The sequence below is a fragment of the Periplaneta americana genome, chromosome 16, assembly GCF_040183065.1.
Source record: "Periplaneta americana isolate PAMFEO1 chromosome 16, P.americana_PAMFEO1_priV1, whole genome shotgun sequence".
Lineage (NCBI taxonomy): Eukaryota > Metazoa > Arthropoda > Insecta > Blattodea > Blattidae > Periplaneta > Periplaneta americana.
The window spans coordinates 182,807,548-182,833,600 of record NC_091132.1 but is presented as its reverse complement, the minus strand read 5'-3'; the positions used below and the strand labels follow the sequence as shown (position 1 = coordinate 182,833,600).

The following is a 26,053-nucleotide window of genomic DNA, read 5'->3' as shown; positions in this document are numbered from 1 at the left end:
GTGTTAAATATCGATAGTACAACTGGCTCTAATCGATTACCACACTGCATTTTGGTCAAAGAGTACAAGCTACAGCAATATTATTCTAATAATTCTATGATCTTTGGTTTGTTCTTCTGTGGTTACAAGGTAACCATAATCATAAAATGACAGTCGATACGAACAGCTGTTAGAGGGCGGCCATTTTTTTCGCTATATACAACGCTTAAACAAGGGGTTTCGTGTATATAACTACTGCAAAGCAATTCCCATTGTATAGTTACAGCCTGTTTATACGTCCATAGCTTATTCACGGTTTATTAGTAACATTTTCTGTCTCAACTCTGCATAAGTCTCATATAAAAACTATACACGGTTTATTAGTAAGACTGCTAGTGAATAAGTGAATAACAGTGAAGTTTGAGTTTTATAGTTCGGAACAGACTCTAAAGTCCATCCCTTATTCCACTGAAGGTTTCACTTCACACAACGGAAGGAATATAAAATGTTTGACAACAGCTTAGTTTAAGTGAGGACTTTGACTGACCACCCTTGATTGAAAACATTATAAACCCTCATTAAAATCTATAGTTTTTCCTTAAAAACTTCATTTTGTTGCATGTTCTTTTCCTTTATCTTAGCTAAATTCCAGGAAGTTCCCCCTCTCTACGAGATTTGCAGGGCAGTCATTGAAACAGGGCGACTGATTTTAAGACGTTGTGGTGCGAGTACGGTGAATAATATTTTAAATGGCATTTTCTTTTAATTTCAAGTCATTTTTCCAGTAGTTTAAGGGAATTTTAATGATCATTTAACTAGAGTCTTAGGTCATCAACATCCGCCCCCTGGTTATCATATAGTGTGAATGTAACAAAAATCTGGCACACAAAGCTACTTTTAAGAGCATTTAAAGTACCAATACACAACGTACATCCTCAATGTCTATACAATGGAAAGAAATGCACACGCAAAGCGCACCCCTACACGTACACGTACGCTATCTGTTGGCCTAGTTCAGAGATATAGCCCTTCTGAAGGTGCTTCTACTCAGTTAACGAAAAGGAAGTTTCAAACGCAATGAACTCTACATAAATTCGCACACTACACTCACCATTCCGTGAAAATCTCGTCCTCTGCTCTTCCTTCCTCATTCACTGTGTCCAAGTCACTCTGCTGCTCCTAACACAGAACAAATAAAACAGAAATATAGAACAATTTACATTAACAAAAGTGCAACGATTCTATATGCATTAGAAGTGCATATAACTCGTATTAGGCCAGTAGAAGGTTCACTAGATCATGTCTATTTTGAATATTTTTAACTCCGGTGCTCTACAAATGTAGATCTCTGTGTCATTTCCTCAACTAATTTGAGGGCTTCCGGCATCTCTTGCTCTGACGTTTCTGACCGTGTAATAGTTTCAGACAGGGTTTGAAAATAGGTTGTATGAAAACCAAATTATTTGTCAGAACTTTCAAATCCAGAGCGTTTTTCTTTGCGTATTTGTTGGCATTCATTCTACAGTACCCCCACCCACTGTATGCTTTACCACTATACTCAGTAAGCTGTTATGCGGATTTCCCTCTGAACTGCTCTATTGGGTCCGCAGCGAAGCCAAGTTATGTCTTAAAATTAAATGCACTTCACTGACAGAATAAGAGGAGATAAAATACACAACGGTTTCATGCATGCTCTAGAAACTATTATGGAATTCACTCAAAATCAGCCCCATAATTTATAGTAAAGATACTAAATATCTGTTCTGTACGGGAAAAATAATAATTTATTAAGGATGTACTGCAAATAAATAAATACTGAAAAACAATGGATGAAAAATAAATTAAGACTGGTGATGTTTGTACCTACACCTAATGCAAAATCAATTATTATTGGGAAACTATAAACAGTATTCCGAATTTTAGACAGAACAGAGAAAGCACAAAGCAGTTGAGTCCTAAAATACGACACATTCTCAAATACACACTGGGAATGTGTAGCTTGACAATCATTAGGAAAAGTTTAACAAACAGTTTCGTTTTCAAATTTAAAACATAATATGAAATAACAGTTCAACATTAAAGTTTTCTGCAACATGACAGAACTGATAATAGTGAACAGTGAAGGAATTTTATTTGTCTCTATCATAGAGTAAAAGGCATTGCAAACACTGCTGCAAAGAGGTAGTGTCCGCGACAATCAAAACACAAGATAAACACCAGCGTGGCTCAGTCGGTTAAGGCGCTTTCCTGCCGATATATAGTTGCGCTCAGGCGCGGATTCGATCACCACTTGGGCTGATTACCTGGTTGGTTTTTTCTGAGGTTTTCCACAATAGTAAGGTGGATGCCAGGTAGGCTATGGCATATCCTCGGCCTCATCTCGCCAAATACAAACTTGCTATCACCAATAAATAACCTTGTAGTTGATACAGCGCCGTTAAATAACCAACTAAAAAATAAACAATGGAAGAAGAAATCACAGTGCATTCCTTGTGCTGCACTCACCTCAGGTTCACGTTTCATCACAGGGTACGAAATTAGGAGCGGATCTTCCTCAACTTTTGTCTGGGATGTGAGGTCATCACTGTGGTCCATATAATCTTCCTCTACACCAGTCACATCCTGGTCCGAAGAATTCCGTTCCTGCAGTACAAAGAGATTTCTTAAATCAACAATTCATTACAGGAGGTTGTAACATGACTTCTAACGTCACAAGCTGCTTTCCATATATCTGCATGCCACAGCTCGACTAAAACTCGCTGTATGTGCGATACATTATGAAGAAATGTCCAGAATTTATATGCAGTGTCATAATTTTACGCACCTTTTGAAAGTCATAAATTTTATATACGTGCGTCTGTGATTATGAATAAACGAAGTTAATCGCGCTTGTTTTTGGATATTTCAGACTTTCCTGCACGTAAAACATTATTGTCCAAATGCTGTAGCATAGTTTCGGGATTTTGTTGCGGTAATCCCATAATTTGAATAACGTGTTAAGAAGAATAATAAGATTCTGAAAAGTTTAGTTGTTAGCACTCTTATAATATTTAATGATGATTGTACTGAATGGCTAGAAATTTCTTGTGTATGAAGTGAAGCTGTGGATAATCCAAAACAACCATTCTTTGCTTTTATTCCATTGAAGTACTGTACAGCAAGATGCAATTCCAAACATCCCTAGTAGCAAAGATTACATCTCGTGGCCTTTCAGAAGGCCAGGCAGAAGATGTGGCCCAATGAGATCATCCTGTGGTCTACAATGCTGACCCAGATATTTACAAAAAACTGACATGATCGCCTTAATTTGAGTTTACAGACTTCAAGTTCCATAATATCTCAAAATATTCAGCAGAGATTCCTCTATTTCCTGTGTAATTCTTCCATTCACTTCCAGAATCAACCGGCATATGGTGACACTTCATTTTACGACTTGTTTTTTTCTTTATTTGCATATTAATTTCGACTTTGGGATATTTTAATACTTCTGATTTTGTACTAACTTTACATTTTCTTACATTGACTGCTATACAGTTTACCTCGGTAAACTAAGCTGGAAGTAACTTTGTTTTAATAACTGATCCTGTTCCCAAGTTTAGCATAACTTAAATAAATTTCTTCCCTTCCTCATTAGAATGTCTCTGAATCAATCAATTTCAGTAGTTGATAAACTAGAATGTGGTGAACAAAGCTGCAGACGAAATTTTCTCATTGTGGCGCCGTCTTTTAAAACGAAGGGGTATGGACAATAATGGAGACGAAATGTCCCCATTTTGGTGCCGTCTTTCAACGAAGGTGTATGAACAATAATGAAGACGAAATGTCCCCATTTTGGTGTCGTCTTTCAAAACAAAGGTGTATGAACAATAATGAAGATGAAATGCCCCCATTGTGGTGTCTTCTTCCAAGACGAAGGGATATCAACAATAATGGAGACGAAATGTCCCCATTTTGGTGCCGTCTTTCAAAACGATTTCCACTGGTCGTAAAAGTTCATAATATTTTCTTCGAAATCTTCTCCTCAGGCGACGAATAACGCCATATTCTGTTTGACTACCTGAGATAGATTTATGTTTTCTCCTTGAAGTGAGCTTTGTAATCTGTGAATGTAGGACTTTCGTTTTTATAGCCTATATGATTAAAAACTATGTGTAGGAAAATATGGGTATTAGGCTACCATTGGTGACTATGGAGAAGGGCCATCCCTTGAAAGATGTAGCAACCAATTGTTATTCATCTACTCTGTCTTAAAATGCAAACTGTCCGTACAAAAATACGGAGGAATGGCAATCCTATTAAAAGATAGCCTAAACCATATAAATTATTTATACCTAAGTATTTATAAACCTAATACAAAATTAATCATTTGAAACCGTAAAAAAGTGCCCGGATTGAGAATTTTAGACAAAACACACAGAAAACAAACGGAAGTCATGTCCATTAGTAACACTGCGGGAAAGTGTGGTTTGGCAACCGTTAAGGATAAATGTAACAAGCAACTTCGTTTCATTGACAATGATATTTACTCTTTCAAAGAATTTTTTTTTACATTTCTTAGTTATCTAACAGATTTACAATGTTTGGTAACAGAAATATAATTCACGGTAATGGAATATTATTGAAGCTTTCTTTTTCACTTATCATGTACAGGAATCCCCTCTTAACCGAGAAATCTGTAGCCTGGGTTCAGTTATCCACGGTCGATCTCTGCGATAATTTTCTTATGTACTTCAGCTTAATGAAGAGTTTTACAGAAAATGTACAATTTAATCGGAACATGTAAGTTTTATGAAATATTCTGAACATATATTAGGTAGTGTAATTTATGAAAATGTTCAAAGATAAGCTAACTCTTTAAGTAATGGCGTAGAACTACTAATAAAACAAAATTAATTATACGAAACAGTAAAAGTATTGAGAATTTCAGACAAAGGCACACAGACAGCAAAAAGAAGTCGTGTCCAACATATTACCAAACAAACTATGGGAATGTGTAGCATTAAGAGGAAGTTAGCAAGCAATTTTGTTTGGAAATTTAAAACATAAAGTGAGATAATAGTTCAACATAGACTTCTCTGCAACAAGACATAACCTGTAATAGCAAGTAGTGATGATACCACAGTCTAGTATATAGAGACACGAAGCTTAATACGTAGTAAATATGCATCCATAGATAGTTGCTAACCACCAGGATCGCTAATATCACCTCATTACACACAATGCGAAATAGTACTGGCACAGTCTATTGTTCCTAATACCCTCACAACTCAAGCTTCGTGACTGTATATACTAGATTGTGATAATCCTTTTTCTGCCTCTATCATAGGCTAAGCAGGGGTTGTATAAGCCAAACAAAATACACGATAAACAACGGAAGAAGAACAAGCAGTGCATTCCTTGAGCTCCACTCACCTCAGGTTCACGTTTCACCACCGGGTACGAAATTGTCTCCGGATCTTCCTCAAATATCAATCCAGATATGAGATCCTGGCTCTGGTTAACATATTCCTCCTTTACAGCAGTCATGTGTTCGTCCAAAAGATTCCGATCCTGCAGTAAAACGAGACATCATAATTGGACACATTGGGATTCTTTTACATTAGGATGTTTTTTTTTTTTTCGTTAAGTTTAACAAACGATGACGTCACATTGCCGCAATGACTTTGAAACACGGCCGACGTAAAGATGACATAACAATTACGTAAAGAAAATTAGGTAATTTCATAGAAGACGGGCACTTGGTTGAATATAGTAAGTATTACCAACTTCTTTATTTCAGAGTTAAATGTTAGTGATCTTTTAGTAACTTTTACATGTTAGTTCTAGGTTTTTGTACTAGGTGTCGCCGTCATTTTCTTTTAATTTTATTGGTTATAGTTGTCATTTGTTCTAGAATTTTCGTTAATTTTGAATGGATGATGACGTTATCAGTTGTTCTTGGTTGTTTGACGTGAGTGGTGTTATGTTGTGTCTGATGACTAAAGTTGAAAGTTTCTCATTTTATGATTTTTGTGATTTTCTTTCATTTGATTGATTATAGTTATCATTTATTCTAGAATTTTCATTAATTTTTCGTGGATAATGACGTTGTCCTTGGTTGTTTGACGTGAGTGGTGTTACATTGTAGATTTGTCTGCATTTGTCGAATGCGCATCACCATGCTTACGAAAAGCCACTTTTCAGTGCCAATAATTTATTTTGTGTGCACAAGGTTGGAATTTTGAAGTAAGAGGGAAAGAAAGGAAACCGTGTTCTGAAATTTATCTATTAAATTTTGTGTCGATTTTGGTTTAGTTCTTTCGCTGGTGAAGAAGGATTGTGTTCAATGTTGAGAAGAAAACTGTTTTTCTGTGGTTTAAAGGAATTATTTACTGAATTTTCTGTAGATGTTAAGGTGTAATAAGTGTTCGAAGAGAATTTCATTTAGTGTAAACACGTGGTTTATTTATGCACAGTTGACTGTACGACAAAGTGTTGGTTTAGTTCTTTGCTCCCTGCATGGTTTAAGTTTAGATTGCCTTAAAGCCTGTGTCATTTGTACTGGAAGTGAAGTGGTTGTCGATGAAGACGTCGATGAGAATTGAATTTTATTTGATAAGATGATAAATTATTATGTTTTGTTTTGTGTTTTAGTGATTTTTGGGGGTAAAGTGCGGACGAAAATTGCTAGAAAAGTACTACCAACTATGAAGTTCGAATGCCACCAAACGCCAAAAAAAATCAAAGGCGAAAAATTAAATATATTTTAATTTTTTTTGGAGGGCTTGTTCTTCTTTAAAAATATGAATATATATATTTGATTTTTCATCTTTGATTTTGCGATGTTTGGTGACATTTGACTTCATAGTTGGCAGAACGTTTTTTGTAGTTTTCGTCAGCCATGTTGGGTTTTGCCCGTCTTCTATGAAATTACCGAAAATTAACATGAAAACAATACATTATCCCTTTATCGCGATATCCCCTTTTGAAAAAGAACACATATGGTACGCACTAATTGACAATGTATCACGAACACAGAAATTACGAGGCAAGAGAAGACTACAATGTGCCTATATGATTTAGCTGCAATTGTCTTCTTCATTTTAACTACAGTATTTTATCAAACTACTCAAGTCTACTGCAAGCAGACTTGTGAAGCAAATTCCAAGATTATCAACTGGAAAGAACAATTAAAAATGAGACAGACATTTTAAACATTAATGTGAGTGTTATTCATTGCTCGTATCACATCTTGCCTACTTTACATTCCTTATTGTACACTACAGATTATTCCATCATCGAATAAATATACCAAGTACACAAACGGACTTACTAATAAAAACTCTATATAAAGACGTTTAACTGTCTTATACTTATACAATGAGTTAGCTCGTTTATAAGACCTGTGTAAATTCCTTACTAATAATCACTACATACATCGTGTATAACGTTACACAGCTACATCATAGTTTCGTCATTACTTCGTTACGAAAGGTAATAGAGTATCTGAGGTTCTCTACTGCATCCGGAAGAGCGCTCTAGTGTGGCGTGTTAAATATCGATAGTACAACTGGCTCTAATCGATTACCACACTACATTTTGGTCAAAGAGTACAAGCTACAGCAATATTATTCTAATAATTCTATGATCTTTGGTTTGTTCTTCTGTGGTTACAAGGTAACCATCATCATAAAATGACAGTCGATACGAACAGCTCTTAGAGGGGCGGCCATCCCTATATACAACACTTAAACAAGGAGTTTCGTGTATATAATTACTGCAAAGCAATTCCCATTGTATAGTTACAGCCTGTTTATACGTCCATAGCTTATTCACGGTTTATTAGTAACGTTTTCTGTCTCAACTATGCATAAGTCTCATATAAAAATTATACACAGTTTATTAGTAAGACTGAAAGTATATAAATATATTTACATTTATTCATTGATTATAAATTGTCTTCTAAATTTTCTGGCTTCGAGGATGGTCGACAAACGTACGTTCCTCTTTCCTCAGCATGGTATGCGAACGACTTCGGAGAAAAAAAATCACAAAGTATCTAGTGCACAGATACTTTCAGCGATTTGGAAAGTGAAAACCATTGAATTAGTAACGGACTTTTTTTGTGGAGTTGGAGTTGAAAATGAATGGATTATATAGCGATATATTTTGGAGGAAGAATAATTGTTATAAAAAATGTAGTAAATTACGTTTGCAATGAGAGGTGCGTCTTAATGAAGGTGAATATGTTGCGGTTTCTAATCAAAAAGGAAGAACGCATAACTTATATTAACGAAAAAGCACTCAAAAACAGTCAATGAGAACAAAAAGTAATGAAAAAAAATTCACACAGTTTATAATGTAACTTTGTTCCTACATTCTCCATTACAGTAAGCTTTGAGTTACTAGTACTGACGTCACTAAGAAAAATCACCCGCAGACCGCTTGAAAATCCTGAACTCAGTCGCTGTCATCTTCATTTTGTCCCCTTCTAAGTCAAGGCAACTAATAATAATGACGGTTTTACCTTAAAGATTTCGATTATATTGTCTGCAGACATATTTTTACAAATATTTACAATAGCATTACCAAGAGAAGTTGGGGGGGGGGGGAAGCACTTTTTAGACAATTTTAATATAGGCCTACCAAGAGAGTAAATTAACCTAATCTTATCCGCCACACACAAGGCATAACAAAAGCCTAAAGTAATGTAATCTAATCTAACGTGTAACAGATTTGTAACAGGAATAGGAAAGAAGCCTATCGTGATATAACGCTTATATGCCTAATATAAAAAGAATCTAGTAGGGAAGGAAATAATACATATTTGCTGGTTTAGCCAACATGACAAATAAAATTTTAACAATATATTCCTATTACCTGAACATTCTCTCTATATGAACAAAGGTTACTGATAATTAACTGATTTGAAAATAAAATAATCAAATTAGAGTTAAAATCTAGTTGTACAGCAAACAAATGCCCATCGCCCCACAAAACACACGGGACTGATGTCTAAGTGTGTTTATGGGTTAAATAAGGGGATGGCTAAGTGACATTAATCTGAGGTATGTGACAAGGTCAGTGGGTTAGTTCAGAGATATATTAACGTGAAATGAGGGCGAGGAATTTTGTAGTGTGGGCAGATACCCAAGTTTCACCCAAACAAAATACACAGTCATTATTATTATCATCATCAGGAAACTACGAATATTATATATAAATCCCACAAGGATAGCTGCCCTTCAGTAAGGGTTGGCAAAAGACAGAACATTCTAAACAAATGAATACAAAATACTTGTGTTAGTTATCACACTTTCACTGTGGAAAATAGCACCTCACCTGAGCTTCACACCTTACTATGGGAGAAGTGATCAGCACTGGAGATTTTTCAGATAAGTTTTCTGACATCTTACAATAGTTGTAGCAATGCCTCTTCGTCTAACAAATTCTTCTTTTTCACAAATCATGTTAACGCCACTTGGACGTGCACAGGAACTAAGGAAGCCGTGATTTTTGCTGGTAAACGTGTACCATGGATAAATATATAATTATTATATATTTATCCATGCGTGTACGTTCAAACGCAAAACCAGCAACCTCTATGTAAAATATTTGTGTGAACGAAATAAAACTTCACTTGATTCGTTGGCCTATCCAGGGGGGGACAGGGATGGATAACCCAATTAGATTTTTCAGGCTTTTTGAAATCGAGTATTGACGTCGACTGACAATTTTACACAAGGATAGTTACGAGGCACTGATTGTTACCAGTTCATGTTCACCATGTTAAACATAACAGTGGTAACATTTTTAAGTTAATGCCTATATTAACATTAGACCAGTAATATTTAAAACAACTACAAAGAGACGGAAGCTATTTCTTTAATTGACGGTATCTGTTCATATTCCCATTTAAATATACTGCCTCTGGTGTTAAAATCTTTATTTTTGTTTCTTTTGCTGTTGGTTCCATGCCCTCCCTCATATAGGCACAGTACAAATCCCCCCGTGGAATAATGTCTGATTTCAACACTACCCGCACTTATATAATTGCAAGCTTAGTCCATTTCACACAATTATTTTGATGTACCGAAGTACATATAGTATAATCCATGCAGGAATTCTGCAGGGTGAAGAAAGGTTTGAACGGAGAAAAATACGTTCCGGCACCAGGACTCGAAACCAGGTTTTCAGCTTTACGTGTTAACGCTTTATCCACTAAGCCACACCGGATTCCAGTTCCACTGCCCAGTGGCGGCTCCTGCATATTTCTTACGAGGAGCAAGGAAATTAACAGCACTAAATGACACCGTGTTGAATGAAACATGCTACAAATTAGCCTACAGGCATACATGTAAGACCAGATTGTGTTGGGGTTGGCCTTCCCTTCTGTATAGCAATAATCTGTTCTTGTAAACTGAGTTTCCTAAATTGTCCAAAATATATTATGATTTCACTTCCATTCATTGTTGAATAATTGCACAAATTAACAATTACAAGGAAATTCACAACATTGTAACATTTTTCGAGCACACTGCAGCATCACACGTGTTGGAAGAGACTAGCTACTAACTCGTAACCGGAACCGTTTTACGGAAATGGAAATGGGAATGGGAAATAATCTGAGGAAAGCGAGGACATTGCACCTACCCACGTGGTCTGTGTTGCCACATGTACATTTTACAAGTTCAGTATCACATGCTTTTGAAGAATCTCAGCTCTTGTAAAGTCATACTATCATTATTGTTCTAAGCTGCTGGTGCCCGATTAATTTTTTATGTTAAAATGATGTAGTTTGGAGTACCTACTTTCAGTTTCAAATATATTTGTACAAAACTGACAACTTGGCTGTTGCCCTGTCTAGTAAACAATGAATAAAAGTGAATTTCAGGGACCAACTACGTAAAACTACTTCCTCTTTGTTTTACATAAACCCGACTTTAACACTGAAATATCAACGAAAGTTTCAAACCATGAATAGTAGCCTATATAAAGTGCAATGAATAATATTTTTGATTTATAATTTAAAAAAAAAAGTTTACATGGTGTCTTTCATAGCGTTGCGTTAAAACTGTTTTTGTTGTGTCTCCTCCTAGATGTGTTATAGTCTGGTTGAATGCAATATCGTTAGGTGGCAGCGGTAGCGAGCTTGCTGCACGACCAGTCGGTTTCTATTTCCCGCCCATAACTGATTCAGAGGAGGATCTCCTCCCACTCCGTTCATTTACTTGCTTTAAAACTCTGCTTCTTTCTCCGGCCGCTAGTGCGCTGTTGTTTATGTGTGGTAACTGCAGTAGAGGAGGAATGGAGTGCCTTTCCTCCACACAGACAATCTCGCATCTTTCTCACAGTTTTCTAAAGCACTTAAGCGCGCGTCGTTTAAAACTCGATCAACCGAGTTCTTCTTATAGCTGTGAACTTAAAAATTATCGAATATTCCTCGAATTTCAAGGCACATATTTTATTTGGTATTTACTTTCAAAAGAAGAAAATGTGAGGAGGACGTTCCTCCCTTCCCTCCCCCGAGGAACCACCACTGCCGCTGCTGTATTGAAACCTTATCAGTTGAAGTGCTACTTCTCTGTTCCCACTTTGGTGCCTACCTCTTGTACTGTGCCACAGAATGTCCAACACTATGTACAGAGGAGTACAGTCTTAGACACAAAAATGAAAAATCTCCTATAGTGTGATTTTGTCTAAATACACCTTTGGGCAGAACTTGATTAAAACGACAACGGATAGGATATTTATTTTGCACTAATATACCTCTCGAATATATATCAGTTATAGATCGAATTTATAACACTTGATGTTTAAACTGGCAGAAAGAAAAAGAAACCAGCGGAATCTTGGTTAAGATAATCATTTCACTGAAGTCTTTTAGCATATAGATGGCATTGAACAGCAACCTCGCATGTCAAAAATTAATGTGAACGAAATAAAACTTCACTTGATTGGTATCACAGATATTTTATTGAGCACGAATGTAAACTTCACAAGACGAGATTTGGATGGATGGATGGATGGATGGATAGATGGATAGATGGATAGATAGATAGATAGATAGATAGATAGATAGATAGATAGATAGATAGATAGATAGATAGATAGATAGATAGATAGATAGATAGATAGATAGATTTATTCGTTCCATAATATTCTCACATTTGCTTTATAGCATAGAATAAAGAACATGTCCAATTCTTACGTTTAACAATAAAATGCAATACATATAAAATGCAAATATGAAATATGTACAGAATTAATACCTTAATAACAATAATATTTTATACAATGTAATATGTTTACCATTTAATAGTATTATAATATTTACACAGTACTATGAAATGTCAAGAATTCATCTACAGAATAGAAAGTGTGACATATTAAGTAATTTTTTAGTTTTACCTTAAATAATGCAGGGTTTTGGCTATGATTCTTAATGTCTTCAGGAAGACTATTGAACATTTTTATCGCCATGTAACGTACTCCCCTTTGAAAGCATGATAATTTTGATGATGGCGTATGAAAATCATTCTTTCTGCGGGTATTTATACTACGTATGGCTGAGTTAGTTGGAAAATTTTCTTTATTACATAAGAGGAAAGTTATTGTGGAGTATATGTATTCATTTGTTAAGGTTAGAATCTCTAATTTTTTAAAAAATAATCTACATGATTCTCTAGTCTTTGCTCCAACTCATTTATGTAAGATATTATTACTTTTCAAGATATTCTGATTTTTTTTACTCTCCAGCAAAACGAATTTTTTTTTTACATATGAGTTTGCTGTTCAACACCAGTACTTATTTTTATATTGTCTAACATGATACATTATACGCAGTTATGTTACAACATATGGATTTATTATTCTGTGTAAATTCCTTTATTATTTGAATAGCTATTTGTTTAAAGGGCGAAAATCATTTTTTTTAATCACTTTCTTAGCTTATAATGTTCTTTGAGCATAGAGTCATTGATATATGTTACAGGGAGCAACAAATGTTCACTGTAAGTGGCAACTTGTCGGCATTCAATATCGCGTGTTTTGCTAAAGAACAGAAGTGTAGGACATGTGGCCTTTTAACAAACAACATTATTCAGTTGGAAATTTAGATGATGGCTAAACTTCATCAATTAGGTTATTTTTGTTGAAGCTAATAATGAGGCTTGCAGCCATTGCTGCAGTACATGTGTTCCATACCTTTATAAGACGTGTACATGCTACTATGTATAATATTTCATTACACTGAATTCTGATAGTTAACTAGACGCTGTAGTTGATACTAACTAAAAAAAAAGGGAAGGGACTTGCAAATCCAGACATTTACTTACCTAAATTATACTTCCAAAAGAACAGCAGCTACACAACTAGCTATTCATGTCATGAAATGACAGATCTGATGAAAAATCTATCAGAGGCCACAGTTTGAGCCTTGTGACAGATTTTGTGATTATCAAACGGGCTCTGCAAAAGCATGATCGAATTTATAGCATATGGCAACTGATTTAAATCATTATTTTTTAGCAGATCTTCGCTCAAATTTGCCATTGTGGAAGTGCAACAAAACCTGTCGAAATTTATAATTTTAAAGGGAGGTGGCATAAATATTACAAGAAAAATCTCTGGAGAAAGCTAATACCGAGCGTCATATGAAGATGTTCCTCTGCTATCGGTAATTTGTACCACTTTATTTATGACAATCAGCGTCCAGAAGTTATTACTGTCTTATAGTTCATCATTGGGTTTACCACTCACATCTTGGTTTTGCGTCATAATTCGCATACATCTATTGAACTGTCTAGAGTTATCGCATATCGAGAAGGAAATATTTGACTGTGAAAGAAAAAAAAAATTAATGACGCAGATAAAGTAAAATCATGCATTGAAGATAACGTTAAAGTATATTTTTATGAGCAGATTGAGCATTGGACCCAACACTGATGTGAAAAAAATCAAACCAATCAATATAATATTATATGATCACATTGTAAAAAAATAAATTTCACATTGGTCTAATTAATGATGAAATCTTTTGTATACAGTAATACATATTAATAAATCTTGTTTTTTTTACACAAAACTCATTTTCATTACATTTAAACAAAAAAGTTCCGTTAAAATACATTATTTGTTAAAAAGCCATATGTCCAGCTAATTTAAGTGCCCCTATTAAGGGCATGATTGGTTATATTTCCAAATACACTTCTCTTGATTTGGATTATTCAGAAAATTAATAAATTTAAATTATTAAGCAAGAAATAGTTTTTTGTTTCTCCTGTAAAATTTGTCTTTCTGGACTTCGGCCCCTTTAACATTTGACGTATACTTGTAATGCCTGTAGTTATAATTTCAATTTCGTGAAATAAGAATACCCATTGCAGTTACAATATGTACATTCCTTTTATACACAATACAGAAAATAAAACAATCATTATCTTCTACATTGCAATCTGTAGCCCTCTGTTCCTTGCTATATCTTAAATACATTATAAAAGCACTGGCTGGTATGAAGATTTGTTACCGCATCTTATTGATTGACATCCGAGAGTTTTCATGGAAAAAGTGAGAATAAATGCATAGGGTGCATACCTGGCAATGAATATTACGTAATTTTAAAGAATCAATATAAGGACCGTTAAGTCATTGACGTTTTCGTAAGCTATACAGCGAACATATTGGATTAATGTAATATAGTCGTTAATTTAGTACGAAATATTATGGGAGTCAAATGGTATAATATACCTATACAAATTTCCATAATTCTAGGTGGCTAGGCCCACCATGTCCCAAAGTATTACTTTATCAAGAGAACTCCCATACATTAAATATCACAACATAATATAAAAAACCATGCATGATAGAAAAAAGCCTGTGGTTTTCATAACATTTCTTAAGAAAATGGCGACTACATTACATTAATCATACATAACCACCGTATAGATTACAAAAACGTTCGCGACGTCAACAATAATGTCCGCCCATCTATTTTACACAAAGAAAAAAATGGTGCAGGATTACACAAGAAATAAAGTGTGTAATATTGGAAATCAATGGTGCTTAATTATTACATTTTATTTTATAACAATATTCATACTTAATTGATTATATTTGTTTGCTATTAATTTCCGGATCCTCGTGGTCATCCTTAATTAAGGCCGGACGAGTTATTTCTGTCTCTCTCTTCAAAACATCAAGTAACTGACAATACGGAAACAGTTAACAATAAAGATATAAAAACTATATGAACATTGTTTAATAATTAACAATTTTATGAGTCAGTGAAAGTAAATGAAACAACCGTTATTTAAATACACAACGGGCCAAATGACATGGGACCTGGAAATATTTTCAATTGTATCAAAAGACATGGCTAGGAACATCACTGATTTCAGATATAATAAAGTGCTATTAGGAAGCAATGCTTTCACGTTTAACACCAGTGAATATCTGTACTATTTATAGTATCCTATTCAATTTCAGGATTTTATAAACATTACAACTTATTTTGTGCCGGTTGCAAAATAAATGACAGTGCACATAACCAATAAAAAAAAAAGGCAAACAAAGGAAAAGGCTATATGAACTCTGCCGGGAGAAAGATGCGTGACTCAATGAAAAAATACAAACAATTATTAATTTCGTTAACATTTCAAATTACACTTGCAAGTAAATAAGATACAATACCATAATGGTTTCATTTAATTCAGAAAATCGTTCACATAAGAAAATTACCAACTCGTTGGTGATATTAAAGGTAAGTAATTAGGATGTATAAAAAGTAGGATGTTATTGTTCTTATCCTTCTACCTCATTGGTATGGAATTTACAGATGAAATTGACCAAAATATCTGGTTTCAGAATTGAAGTAATGACTGATTAATAAAAAATTGAACATTTAAACTTTTTAAAGCATCTGATTCATTTGAGTTCTATGACTTTAAAACTGCTTCTCATGACATTCTTGCAGCAACTGAACTTCAGATCTCAAGAGCTCAGTTAATCAGAATAACGAAGGATAAATCTTTACAAATGAGGACTTCCACGACCTTGAATGATTTTGAAAAGTAGACGAAGGGTGCTGTTTTCAGGAAAAATGGGAACTTGAATATTTTCTTCTCCTGCTGCCTTTATTTGCATCAACAGAAACAGCTGGAAAGAAGAGGGCTTGCGATGTATGATGATTTACCCGAGTTATTATTTCAAATATGGCAGAATAATTTTACATTCCTGAAAGCTTTACTTAAAGTAATTTATACTTTTATTATTCCATTACAACAATCCCGTCACAGTTCAGCACCATCTGCAGTGATCTGCATTAGTCTTCATCGCTCTACATTGATTTGGCTTCAATTCACAAAAATGATCGTCGATAATTTCGAAAACAAACGAGTAATAAAACAATATGGCTACAAAAATTGTGTAGTTGACAATTTCTCACAAATAAATGATGGAACTGCAATTAATCGTGTTGCCATTCGTCCTGCCCTGTATCGAGTAATTAAGTTAGAAGGCAGTTACATTTAGAAGGCTTCTCACTCCGTGGAGTTGTTCATGCTTTCTTATGAAACTCGCATCGAAAAACACTTCCCACAATCATCGCATTTGAAAGATATCGCGATTGTGTACAGGTATTGATGGCTTTTTAGGTTACTCATCGCAAAGAAGACCAGAATAATTACATAAGGAAGGTTCCTAGTCTGAGTGCAGGAGTTTGCTTTTAGGCCACTCGATTGAAAGATACGCATCACGTTTGACAGCTTTCTTGCCTCTGTACACGCGTGCATCGCTTTTTAGGGTACACCAGCGTATAGATAATTAAGTATCAATATTTCGCGTCGGTATCTTTGATGACCTTCAAGCCAGCCAGAGCGCGAGATTGTGCTTTCTCCCTACAGTTAGCGCTGACATCACACCAGCTAGCAGTCGACACAGCGGAAATATAACACATATAATTAATACATTTAGGTACATTATGTACTAAAGTAAAATAAATTGGATCCATAAAATAATAAATTCGGCATTAACTGTAATGTTTAGACTCTAGAGTTTCTTTACAATGAGAGTTGAGACGTTGACCCCAACAACAATTAAAATATGTATTGATTTGAGAGCACTGAAAATGGAAAAACAAAACTCTTATGAGAAGTAAAACCATATACCTATATTACATTATATACAAAAATTAAACAAATTTGATACTTAATTTTATAATGTATTATATTATTTTACAATATAATTTATTATATCTGAAATATAAAAAAAATATTATTACAACTAGTTTGTCACTGAGAAATATGGAAAAGCTGTTAACTTGAATTTATTTGAAGCAAAGCGTTACTGGATTATGCAGTAAGGTAGGAGATGTTTGGATCCTGTATATCAACTCTATACTCAATTATTATCTTAGCGTTGCTCGATTACAGTAACCTCTAGAACTTGAAGGTGGAGTAAACGCCGGCGCACAGAGAAACAAAACACAGAAAAATTCGCTCAGAGTACATTCTTTATAATCCGTATTCGCTAGGTAGACCACATTCTAATACATACTGTCCCGCAACTTCAACACTTTTTCCCCAACATTCGCGACACTAGCGCCCAAGCGGCAGGCAAGGCACTGGTCATAGAACTGATACAATCTCGTTCAACCACCACGTGCTTTAAAGGGATGCGAGATGTTATAAAGATTTCTCGACTGTGTTCGCGTGTTTATGTCCTTTTAGTATACTCCATTTGGGGAAACATAACAATTACCGCATTTCAAACATTTCTCCCGTGACATTTGACACCCTTTGCACAAAAATGTATAAGTTTATGCCTCCCAAGGCTCCTCTACACCGAGAAACACCAAACACATCACATTTGAAAGTTTCCTCGATTGTGTCAATATGTTCATGGCTTCTTAGATAACTTGACCGCGAAAAACACTTACCACAAATATCACATTTGAAAGTTTTCTCGCCTGTGTGATGGCGGTTATGGCTTCCCAGAGGACTTGAATGCGAAAGAAACTATCCGAAAACTTCACATTTGAAAGGTTTCACGCCTGTGTACGACTTCATGCCTTCTTAGATTACCCGCCTGAGAAAAAAACTTGCCACAGACGTCGCATTTGAAAGGTTTCTCGCCAGTGTGAAGTCGTACATGGATTTTTAGACTACAAGACAGTGAAAAACACTTACCGCAAACAATGCATTTGAAAGGTTTCTCGCCAGTGTGACGACGTTGATGGTTTCTTAGAAAACTGCACTGCGAAAAATACTTTCCACAATCATCGCATTTGAAAGGTTTCTCACCTGTGTGAAGGCGTTCATGAATTCTTAGATGAGAAGAGAGTGAGAAACACTTGCCGCAAACATCACATTTGAAAGGTTTCTCGCCAGTGTGAAATCGTTCATGGATTTTTAGATTAAAAGACTGTGGAAAACACTTACCACAAATATGGCATTGGAATGGTTTCTCGCCAGTGTGAAGTCGTTCATGAATTTTTAGATTAAAAGATTGCGGAAAACACTTACCACAGACATGGCACTGGAAAGGTTTCTCACCAGTATGAAGACGTTCATGGATTCTTAGACAATTTGACGAAAGACATTTACCGCGAACATCGCATTTGAAAGGTTTGTCGCCAGTGTGAAGGCGTTTATGTTTTCTCAGACAACTCGAGTACGAAAAATATTTCCCACAAACATCGCATTTGAAAGGTCTCTCGCCGGTGTGACGGCGTTCATGTATTCTAAGACTACTCGACACCGAAAAACACTTTCCACAAACACCACATTTGAAAGGCTTCTCACCGTTGTGCACACGTTTATGACTACTAAGAGAACTCGAGAACGAGAAACACAGGCCACAAACATAACATTTGAAAAGTTTCTGAGCAAGGTGAACGCGTTCATGTTTTCTAAGGTAACTGGAGACAGAGAAACACTTACCACAAACATCACATTTGAAAGGTTTCTCGCCGGTGTGACGGCGTTCATGGATTGTTAGACAACTCGACTGGGAAAAACACTCACCACAAACATCACATTTGAAAGGTTTCTCGGCTGTGTGCAGCAGTTTATGTCTTTTTACACTACTCGAATCCGAATAACTTCGCCCACAAATATCGCATTCGTAAGGCTTCTTCACAAGACGCTCACGTAAATGCGTCGTCAATTGTGCAGGATTGGAGACACATTCTTTAGACATTTCGAAAAGCAATTGCTTATGAGTTCGGGCATGTTTTCTTGAGGAATCTGAATTCTTGGAAATCTCACACACAGTCTCGTTCTCTTCCTGTGCAATACCGTCGAATTCTGATGATTCAGACCTCTCTTTGGTAGCTGCAATCCTGACGAAAATATACTATCAGTCAATAGAACAGTCGCAAAATTATACATTAAGGTAATGAACTTCAAACCTAAACGAACCTATTTCACCAGGAGAAATGTTACCATTAGAGATACAATGCTATAAACAACATTCAAGTCAACCTATACGACAAATTTTATGTGGAAAATACCATGTTTGCCAACTCTTAGTTGGTTGGCGTTTCTATTGAGAAATATCGGTGTAAAATCGCCTGCCATTTAGTGTGATTTTGGACGCAATTATTCTTTTAAAAACACTATATTATTCTATTTATAATTAAACGTAAGAAATTAATGCTACCATGTTACAGTTATAGTCTCATTGTTAGAAATAGAGAGATAGAGAGAAATAGAGTATCCATTTTATTTATCTTATCAGTATTACCAGTAATCGAAGAGTATACAACAATAAGAAAAAACATTTTCTTTTTTTTATTGTTTTTGGACACGAATGTGCTAGTTTGAGCGATTGCTTCCCAGTTCGGATTCCAATTGGGTGTAACTTATCTTGTGCTATATAAAACGTTAATTTATAGTTAATTTTCTCACTTTCAAATTAGGTTAATTTTTCCATTGTTGCCATGCAGTACAATATGAATAGCTAAAAACCATCAAACACCGCAATTATTTCCAAAGAATGTACGAAGTTACCAATATTTGCCAAATCAAATGTTTCACCAGGCGCACGCAGTGAAAGTGCCTCAAACCAGCGACATTTCACTATGGCGGCAAATCTTTGAAGAATATTCCGCTAATATTTTTACGTGACTGAAACCATTTAAGCAGTTTTCTCTCGACCCTTTCTACAATTTTCGCTTTAGATTTTTTTGTAAGTTATCTTAAGACACTTTATCAACATGTTAGGTTATTTAGCGTCTGAATGAGATGAAAGTGATAATGAATCCGGGGGCAGCAGTGAATGTTATCCAGCACTTGCTGATATTGAGTTAAGGGATAATCTAAAAAAAAAAAAAAAAAAAAAAAAAAAAAACCAACCAGGTAACTTGCTCCGACCGGACCACCTGGTTTCGCGGTGAGATGTTCTAACCGTTACTCCACAGGAGTGAACTCACTCTAGATATAAGTGGATTTATGGCAGTTCTATGTTCAGATGAGTTTTCGTACTCATCAACACGCACATTTGCAGTCTTGCAATGAACGAACCCGGAATTTGAAAAGTGAGGATTGTTTTCACCGACTAGCCTACAAGGCACTCAAATCACCGCACCCCTGCTTTCGGAATACAGTAGCCATTCTCGCGGCACTCATTGTCTGTGAATGTGCTTTTTTTCTCGTTCTCTCTTTGTTTTGAAATGCCTATTTTATATTATCCTCCTCTTCGATAATTCCCTCCCTAGACTGCATTGGCGAAACATTTGTTTCGGATAGTTTCGAATATTATGGACGTCGGTTCTACAAAGTATTGTTGATTAAATTTTTTCAATTATAGTTTATTTTTACTGTAAAGGTTATATTATTAATTTATAAAAGTAGATTTTTGTTGTACCTTGTGTATCAGTGTTTATTAAATTATATTATAATTTTTGTTTCCCGATACTGAAGGATCTAATTAATTATTTTAGTTACTGTTTTATAATTATTAATAATTATTATTTGTTGCTGTTTTTGAGACCCAGAATGAATTTTTTGTACTTTGCAAATCTTTCTTTTTTTCTTTCAACTCCCTGTTTTCCTTTTTTAAGAACCTGGCCCCGCTTAATTATCTATTTTCACTCATTGTAAATATTAAAACGTCCCCAAACAAAGAAAATATAATTCACTGATACCAACACAACCTGCGACACGACTATGCCGTGAAGCAAATAAAAACTGTGTATTATGAAAACTGTGCAACACGCATGAACTGTGAATGTACATCGTTACATTGCACAAAGAATTTCACCGTTAGTTAAGAATTAAATTACTGACTGCTAATATGGATTGGAAGTTTGGAATGTCGGCAGTTTTTCGTCCACAATAACACACGAAATACGAGCATAAAGTAATTCGAATACCTATACACGTTTAATTTATACATTTCCATACTGCTCTACAGGTTTAAATATTTTGATTAATTTTTTTAAGTAGTGGAGAATAGTAAACAAAAGAACATGTGACAGGAATTAATACCAATCACTTTTTCAAAACATTATACCAAGGTCCGTGGGTAACAGCTGTTCGACAGCGACATCTAGAGACCTTGCACTACACAACAATGCAGACACCTCACCTGGTTTGAGCTGGTTGCAAGTATCTTTCGGAAACTGATTGAAGGCAAAATGCTTTCCGTGGTTATTGGGCCTACATAGTGGAGTACAACAATTAAGGCCCATTCACAATGAAAATTAAACATAAACATAACGTAAGCATAAAACCGTGTGTCCATATTATTTAATAAAAGCATTCACAATGAATTACATAAGCATAAACTTAATCTTAATCATAAGACGTTAACATGAAAGTTTGCAAACTCCAAACTTTCATGCTTATATTTATGCGATTTGGAAACAGTACAAAAGCGGAAAGCGTGTTTTCACTTTTTGTTTAACATCTCATGGGCTTTGCCTACAGGCAATATTTTGATCTATTGGCCGTGATGATAGCTAGGCGCGCAACATTTAATCATATGACGAAAAGTTGATTATTTTACATCTCTGTTTCTTTGATTTCAAGTATTGAAAGCCATATACTGATGCCATTGAAGTTATTAGAAACATAAATTGAATAGCTACATCATCAGTCATTGTGCAATTCTCCATTTTTATGTAATAGATTCTGAAGTTTTGTTGATTCGGTATGTTAGTTTCCACACACGTGTTATGTTTACGTTATGTTTAATTTTCATTGTGAATGGATCTTGGCTACTTAAGTTTGTGGCATACGTTTATGTGCTTATGTTCATGTTTACGTAATGTTTAATTTTCATTGTGAATGAGCCTTTATTTGGCATATAAAGCTATTTTTAACAGCATTTAAAACATCAATACACTACATAAACCCTCAATGTTTATATACTGGAAAACAAATGCACACTCAAAACGCATGCCTACACATACACGCATGCTATCTGTTGGTCTAATTCAGAGTTACCAGCCCTTCTGAAGGTGCTTCAAGCCAGTTACCGAAAAATAAGTTTGAAACGCAATGAACTCTCTACATAAACTCGCACACCACACTCACCATTCCGCGAAAATCTCGTTGTCCTCTGCTGTTCCTTCCACTCTTGGCTCCTCATTCACTGTGTCCAAGTCACTCTGCTCTTCCTAACACAGAACAAACAAGACAGAAAAATAGCAAAGATTCTGTATGCCAGAGAAGTGCATATAAGTCGTATTAGGCCAGTGGAAGTTTAATTAACACATTACTATTCTTGGGGCAGATATTTCATGGGGTAATTCTTTTTTTTATAGAACAGTGTTGCTGAAGCTTTTTTCAACATGTGGCAAAATAAAAGTGTAATCTAAACTAACGTGACACACTCCTATAATCGAAAGGTGTAGTTCCCAAAGAGCACGGGAAATTTTAGGAGGGAACTGGTGCTATAATATTCAAATAAAATGAAATTCATGTATATGCATTAACATATAAAATACAATATTAAACATTTTTTTCCCGGTATGCATTATTTTCAGTCAACATAAGGGGAATGATAACTTGAAGAATGGTAAAATGGCGCATGTTGCAAAAAGGTTGAGAAGAGAAACAAATTACATATTATTCACTAATTGAAGTAACAGAATTTTTGTATCTGTATTGAAGTTTATGATAGAAATGTAAAATTTATTGATACAATATAATTACAATTAAATGTAAGTCTGTAATTGAGTGGGAATATTGAGAATCGCTACACGTCCATGAAAGTAAAATTTTCAGGAGCAACACAGCTTCTAATTTTTTTTTTACTTTAGTTGGTTATTTAACGACGCTGTATCAACTTTGAGGTTATATAGCGTCGATGAGACGGATGATAGCGAGATGAGGGCGAGGATTCGCCATAGATTACGTGGCACTCACCCACAGCTACTATTACTTCATACTTTGAACCCGTAAAAAATATATGTGGTTAAATAGAACAAGTCTAAGATTTTCAGTAGATTTCAATCCTATGCGACATCTATTTTCCGAGAAAAAAATATGTAAAAGCGGTTGGATAAGTGTTGTTTCTCAATATACTGAACATAGGGTATAGAAATTAGCAGACTACAATAAAATATTACATCTTTTCTCACAACAAAGGTTACTTAGCAAAACTGTCACACATCATCAATACAGAGTGTTTCAGAATTCCTACTACAAACTTTTAGGGGTTGTAGAAGGGATTAAGTAGATAAAGTTTTGATTTGGAACCCATGTCCAAAAATGTATCTTTTCGATGCAAAATAAATTTGAAGATGGATTAGATTTAAAATCTCCCTCTTCATGGTACACAAACAAAATGGGCTGAGGGCGACATCTGCAGTCCTCTGATATCGTCTGTCTCGCCCTGTAATGCCCAATCACTGAATGACAATGATGTGAAAGTGGACTCCGTAGAACAGCTTGTAAACAGAAGACACACGATATCAGAGGACTGCAGAAGTCGCCCTCAGCCCATTTTGTTTGCGTACCATGAAGTTGGAGATTTTAAATTGAATCGATTATACACGCAACTCAGCAGTCACAAATAAGTCAGCGGGCGAGCATATTGTTGCTACTCCAAGTTGCACCACGCAACAGTGAGCAGTACCTTCATCGGTATTGGAATTATTAAAAAGAAAAATCCTGGATTCGGTAGCGAGTGGGACACACAATGTAATTAAAATTTTCTTAATTCATTTTGGAAGTAGGTTTTGCTAAGGTATTAATTGCTTTCATAAAGACAAGTACAATAACATATTTTTCAGGTTGGTAGGATATTCTAATTTTACTGATCTCATATATTTGTCACCGTAATGGTGCATTTCATACATACTGCTATCCATACAATCCTCCAACAGCACGGAATAAAATACTCAGCACAAGAAGAAAAATAAAAAAAATTAAACGAGATATTTCTTACATTCATTTAAATTACTTATAATTTTCGAGTCTCTATATATTCTACACTTCTACCTAATGTATTTATTTGGCAAACACATCACTTTCATAATAAGACTAAAATTATTTTGTTAGTGAAGGTAAAACTTTAGATATTCCATTACATAACCTTAATATCATTACACTCAACAACCATAATCACACCTTAGTCAAAGCTTTTATCATTCCTTCCCACATAACTTTCACTCTATTTTGTGTATAATACTGAAGGTAAGTATCCATATACGTCAGCAATGTGAGGGTAACTATGTCAGTATGTTTAAAAAAATAAAATAGTGGATATATTAAAAAACATGCAATGTCTGCACCTTTCAGTACAAAAGGCAATATGACCTCAAATTGGGAAAGGTATAAGAAACAATTTAATGCATTTATTGATGATTATTATAGAAAAAAAGCGTAAGGATAAATAGATTGCTATTTTACTGCACTTTGTAGGAGAAGAACTTCAAGATATTTCTGATTCAATCAACATTACTGACGAGGGTAACAAAAAACTCAAAAGCTGTAAACTAATTAGGAACTATGGCGGAAGAAATTCGCTTCACAGAATCAGAAAGAGGCTCTGACAAATTAATATATCTTGGCTACATGTACACGAGACTTAGAGAAAATAAGAATGGAGTTGTTTGGCGCTGTGACATGCGTGGCGGTGTAATGCAGCAGTCACGTTATCAGAAGATGGAAGCAGTGTCGTCAAAGAACCGTCTGAACACAAGAATCATTCTGCAGACTGGGGAAGGATTAAGGCAAAGGAATGTGTAGAGAACATGAAGTCAAGGGCGGGGACTTCCCGAGAACCAACGTCTGTCATTATTCAAAATGAGTTACAGCGTATTGCAAGCGAAGCCAATGTGAATCTACCGAAGAAACCGTCTATTAAAAAAACTGTGCGCCGTGCCAGGAAGCTGCACCTACCACCTCAACCAAGGAATATTGACGAACTGAACGTTATAGCTGACAGATACACTAAGACCGTACAAGGAGAAAGGTGGTTGTTGTATTTTGAACCGGAGGACAACGTGAGAAGTTATCATATTTGCCACTAATTCACATTATATAAATTGTTACGGTCCCATTTTTGGATAATGGACGGTGTGGCAAATTGTCTATTTGTGGCAAATTGTGTATGTGTGGCGAATTGTCTCTATTACCAATTTTCTGTGGCCAATTGTCCCAGTTACCAATTTTCTGTGGCCAATTGTCCGGAAGCGGAATATTTTGTGTACATCACTGAGTACTATTGCCTCTCTCTTCTTTCTCAATTAGGTGGCCCGGGTTCGATTCTCGGTCGGGACAAGTTACCTGGTTGAGGTTTTTTCCGGGGTTTTCCCTCAACCTAATATGAGCAAATACTGGGTAACTTTCGGTGTTGGACCCCGGACTCATTTCACCGGCATTATCACCTTCATCTCATTCAGACACTAAATAACCAAAGCTGTTGATAAAGCGTCGTAAAATAACCTACTAAAATAATTTTAAAAAATCTTTCTCAATTAAATAATACTTAAGTCTGATTTATTCTTTAGGCTACTTTTTTTCGCTACATTCTAAAACAGAATTTGTCAATATGGCTGCAATTCATTTGTAAAAATGCCAGTCATGACAAATTAGTAAAATTATTGTTATGCAACAGAAATTATTAAAACTTGTCGTTTGTC

The 26,053-nt window shown here is 35.2% G+C and overlaps 2 protein-coding genes across 3 annotated transcripts in view; both read right to left on the bottom strand.

Moving 5' to 3' along the window:
• LOC138692190 (zinc finger protein 665-like) overlaps nucleotides 1–9,501 on the bottom strand; it is a 39,933-nt gene extending 30,432 nt beyond the window's left edge. The window contains exons 1-4 of one of the 2 annotated variants that reach the window (XM_069815261.1): nucleotides 9,301–9,501; nucleotides 5,392–5,529; nucleotides 2,485–2,622; nucleotides 1,091–1,158 (exon numbers count right to left, since the gene is read on the bottom strand). In XM_069815261.1, the coding sequence (XP_069671362.1) occupies nucleotides 1,091–1,158; nucleotides 2,485–2,622; nucleotides 5,392–5,529; nucleotides 9,301–9,369 (413 nt within the window). In that variant the 5' untranslated portion in view covers nucleotides 9,370–9,501. The remainder of the gene's footprint in view (nucleotides 1–1,090; nucleotides 1,159–2,484; nucleotides 2,623–5,391; nucleotides 5,530–9,300) is intronic. The other variant, XM_069815260.1, reaches the window with a different exon arrangement.
• Nucleotides 9,502–13,846: 4,345 nt separating this feature from the next.
• The window catches only part of LOC138692186 (zinc finger protein ZFP2-like), a 15,001-nt gene continuing 2,794 nt past the window's right edge, over nucleotides 13,847–26,053 (bottom strand). Inside the window, exons 3-4 of the mRNA XM_069815252.1 lie at nucleotides 22,497–22,579; nucleotides 13,847–19,297 (exon numbers count right to left, since the gene is read on the bottom strand). Coding sequence (XP_069671353.1) covers nucleotides 17,986–19,297; nucleotides 22,497–22,579 — 1,395 coding nt within the window. The 3' untranslated portion in view covers nucleotides 13,847–17,985. The remainder of the gene's footprint in view (nucleotides 19,298–22,496; nucleotides 22,580–26,053) is intronic.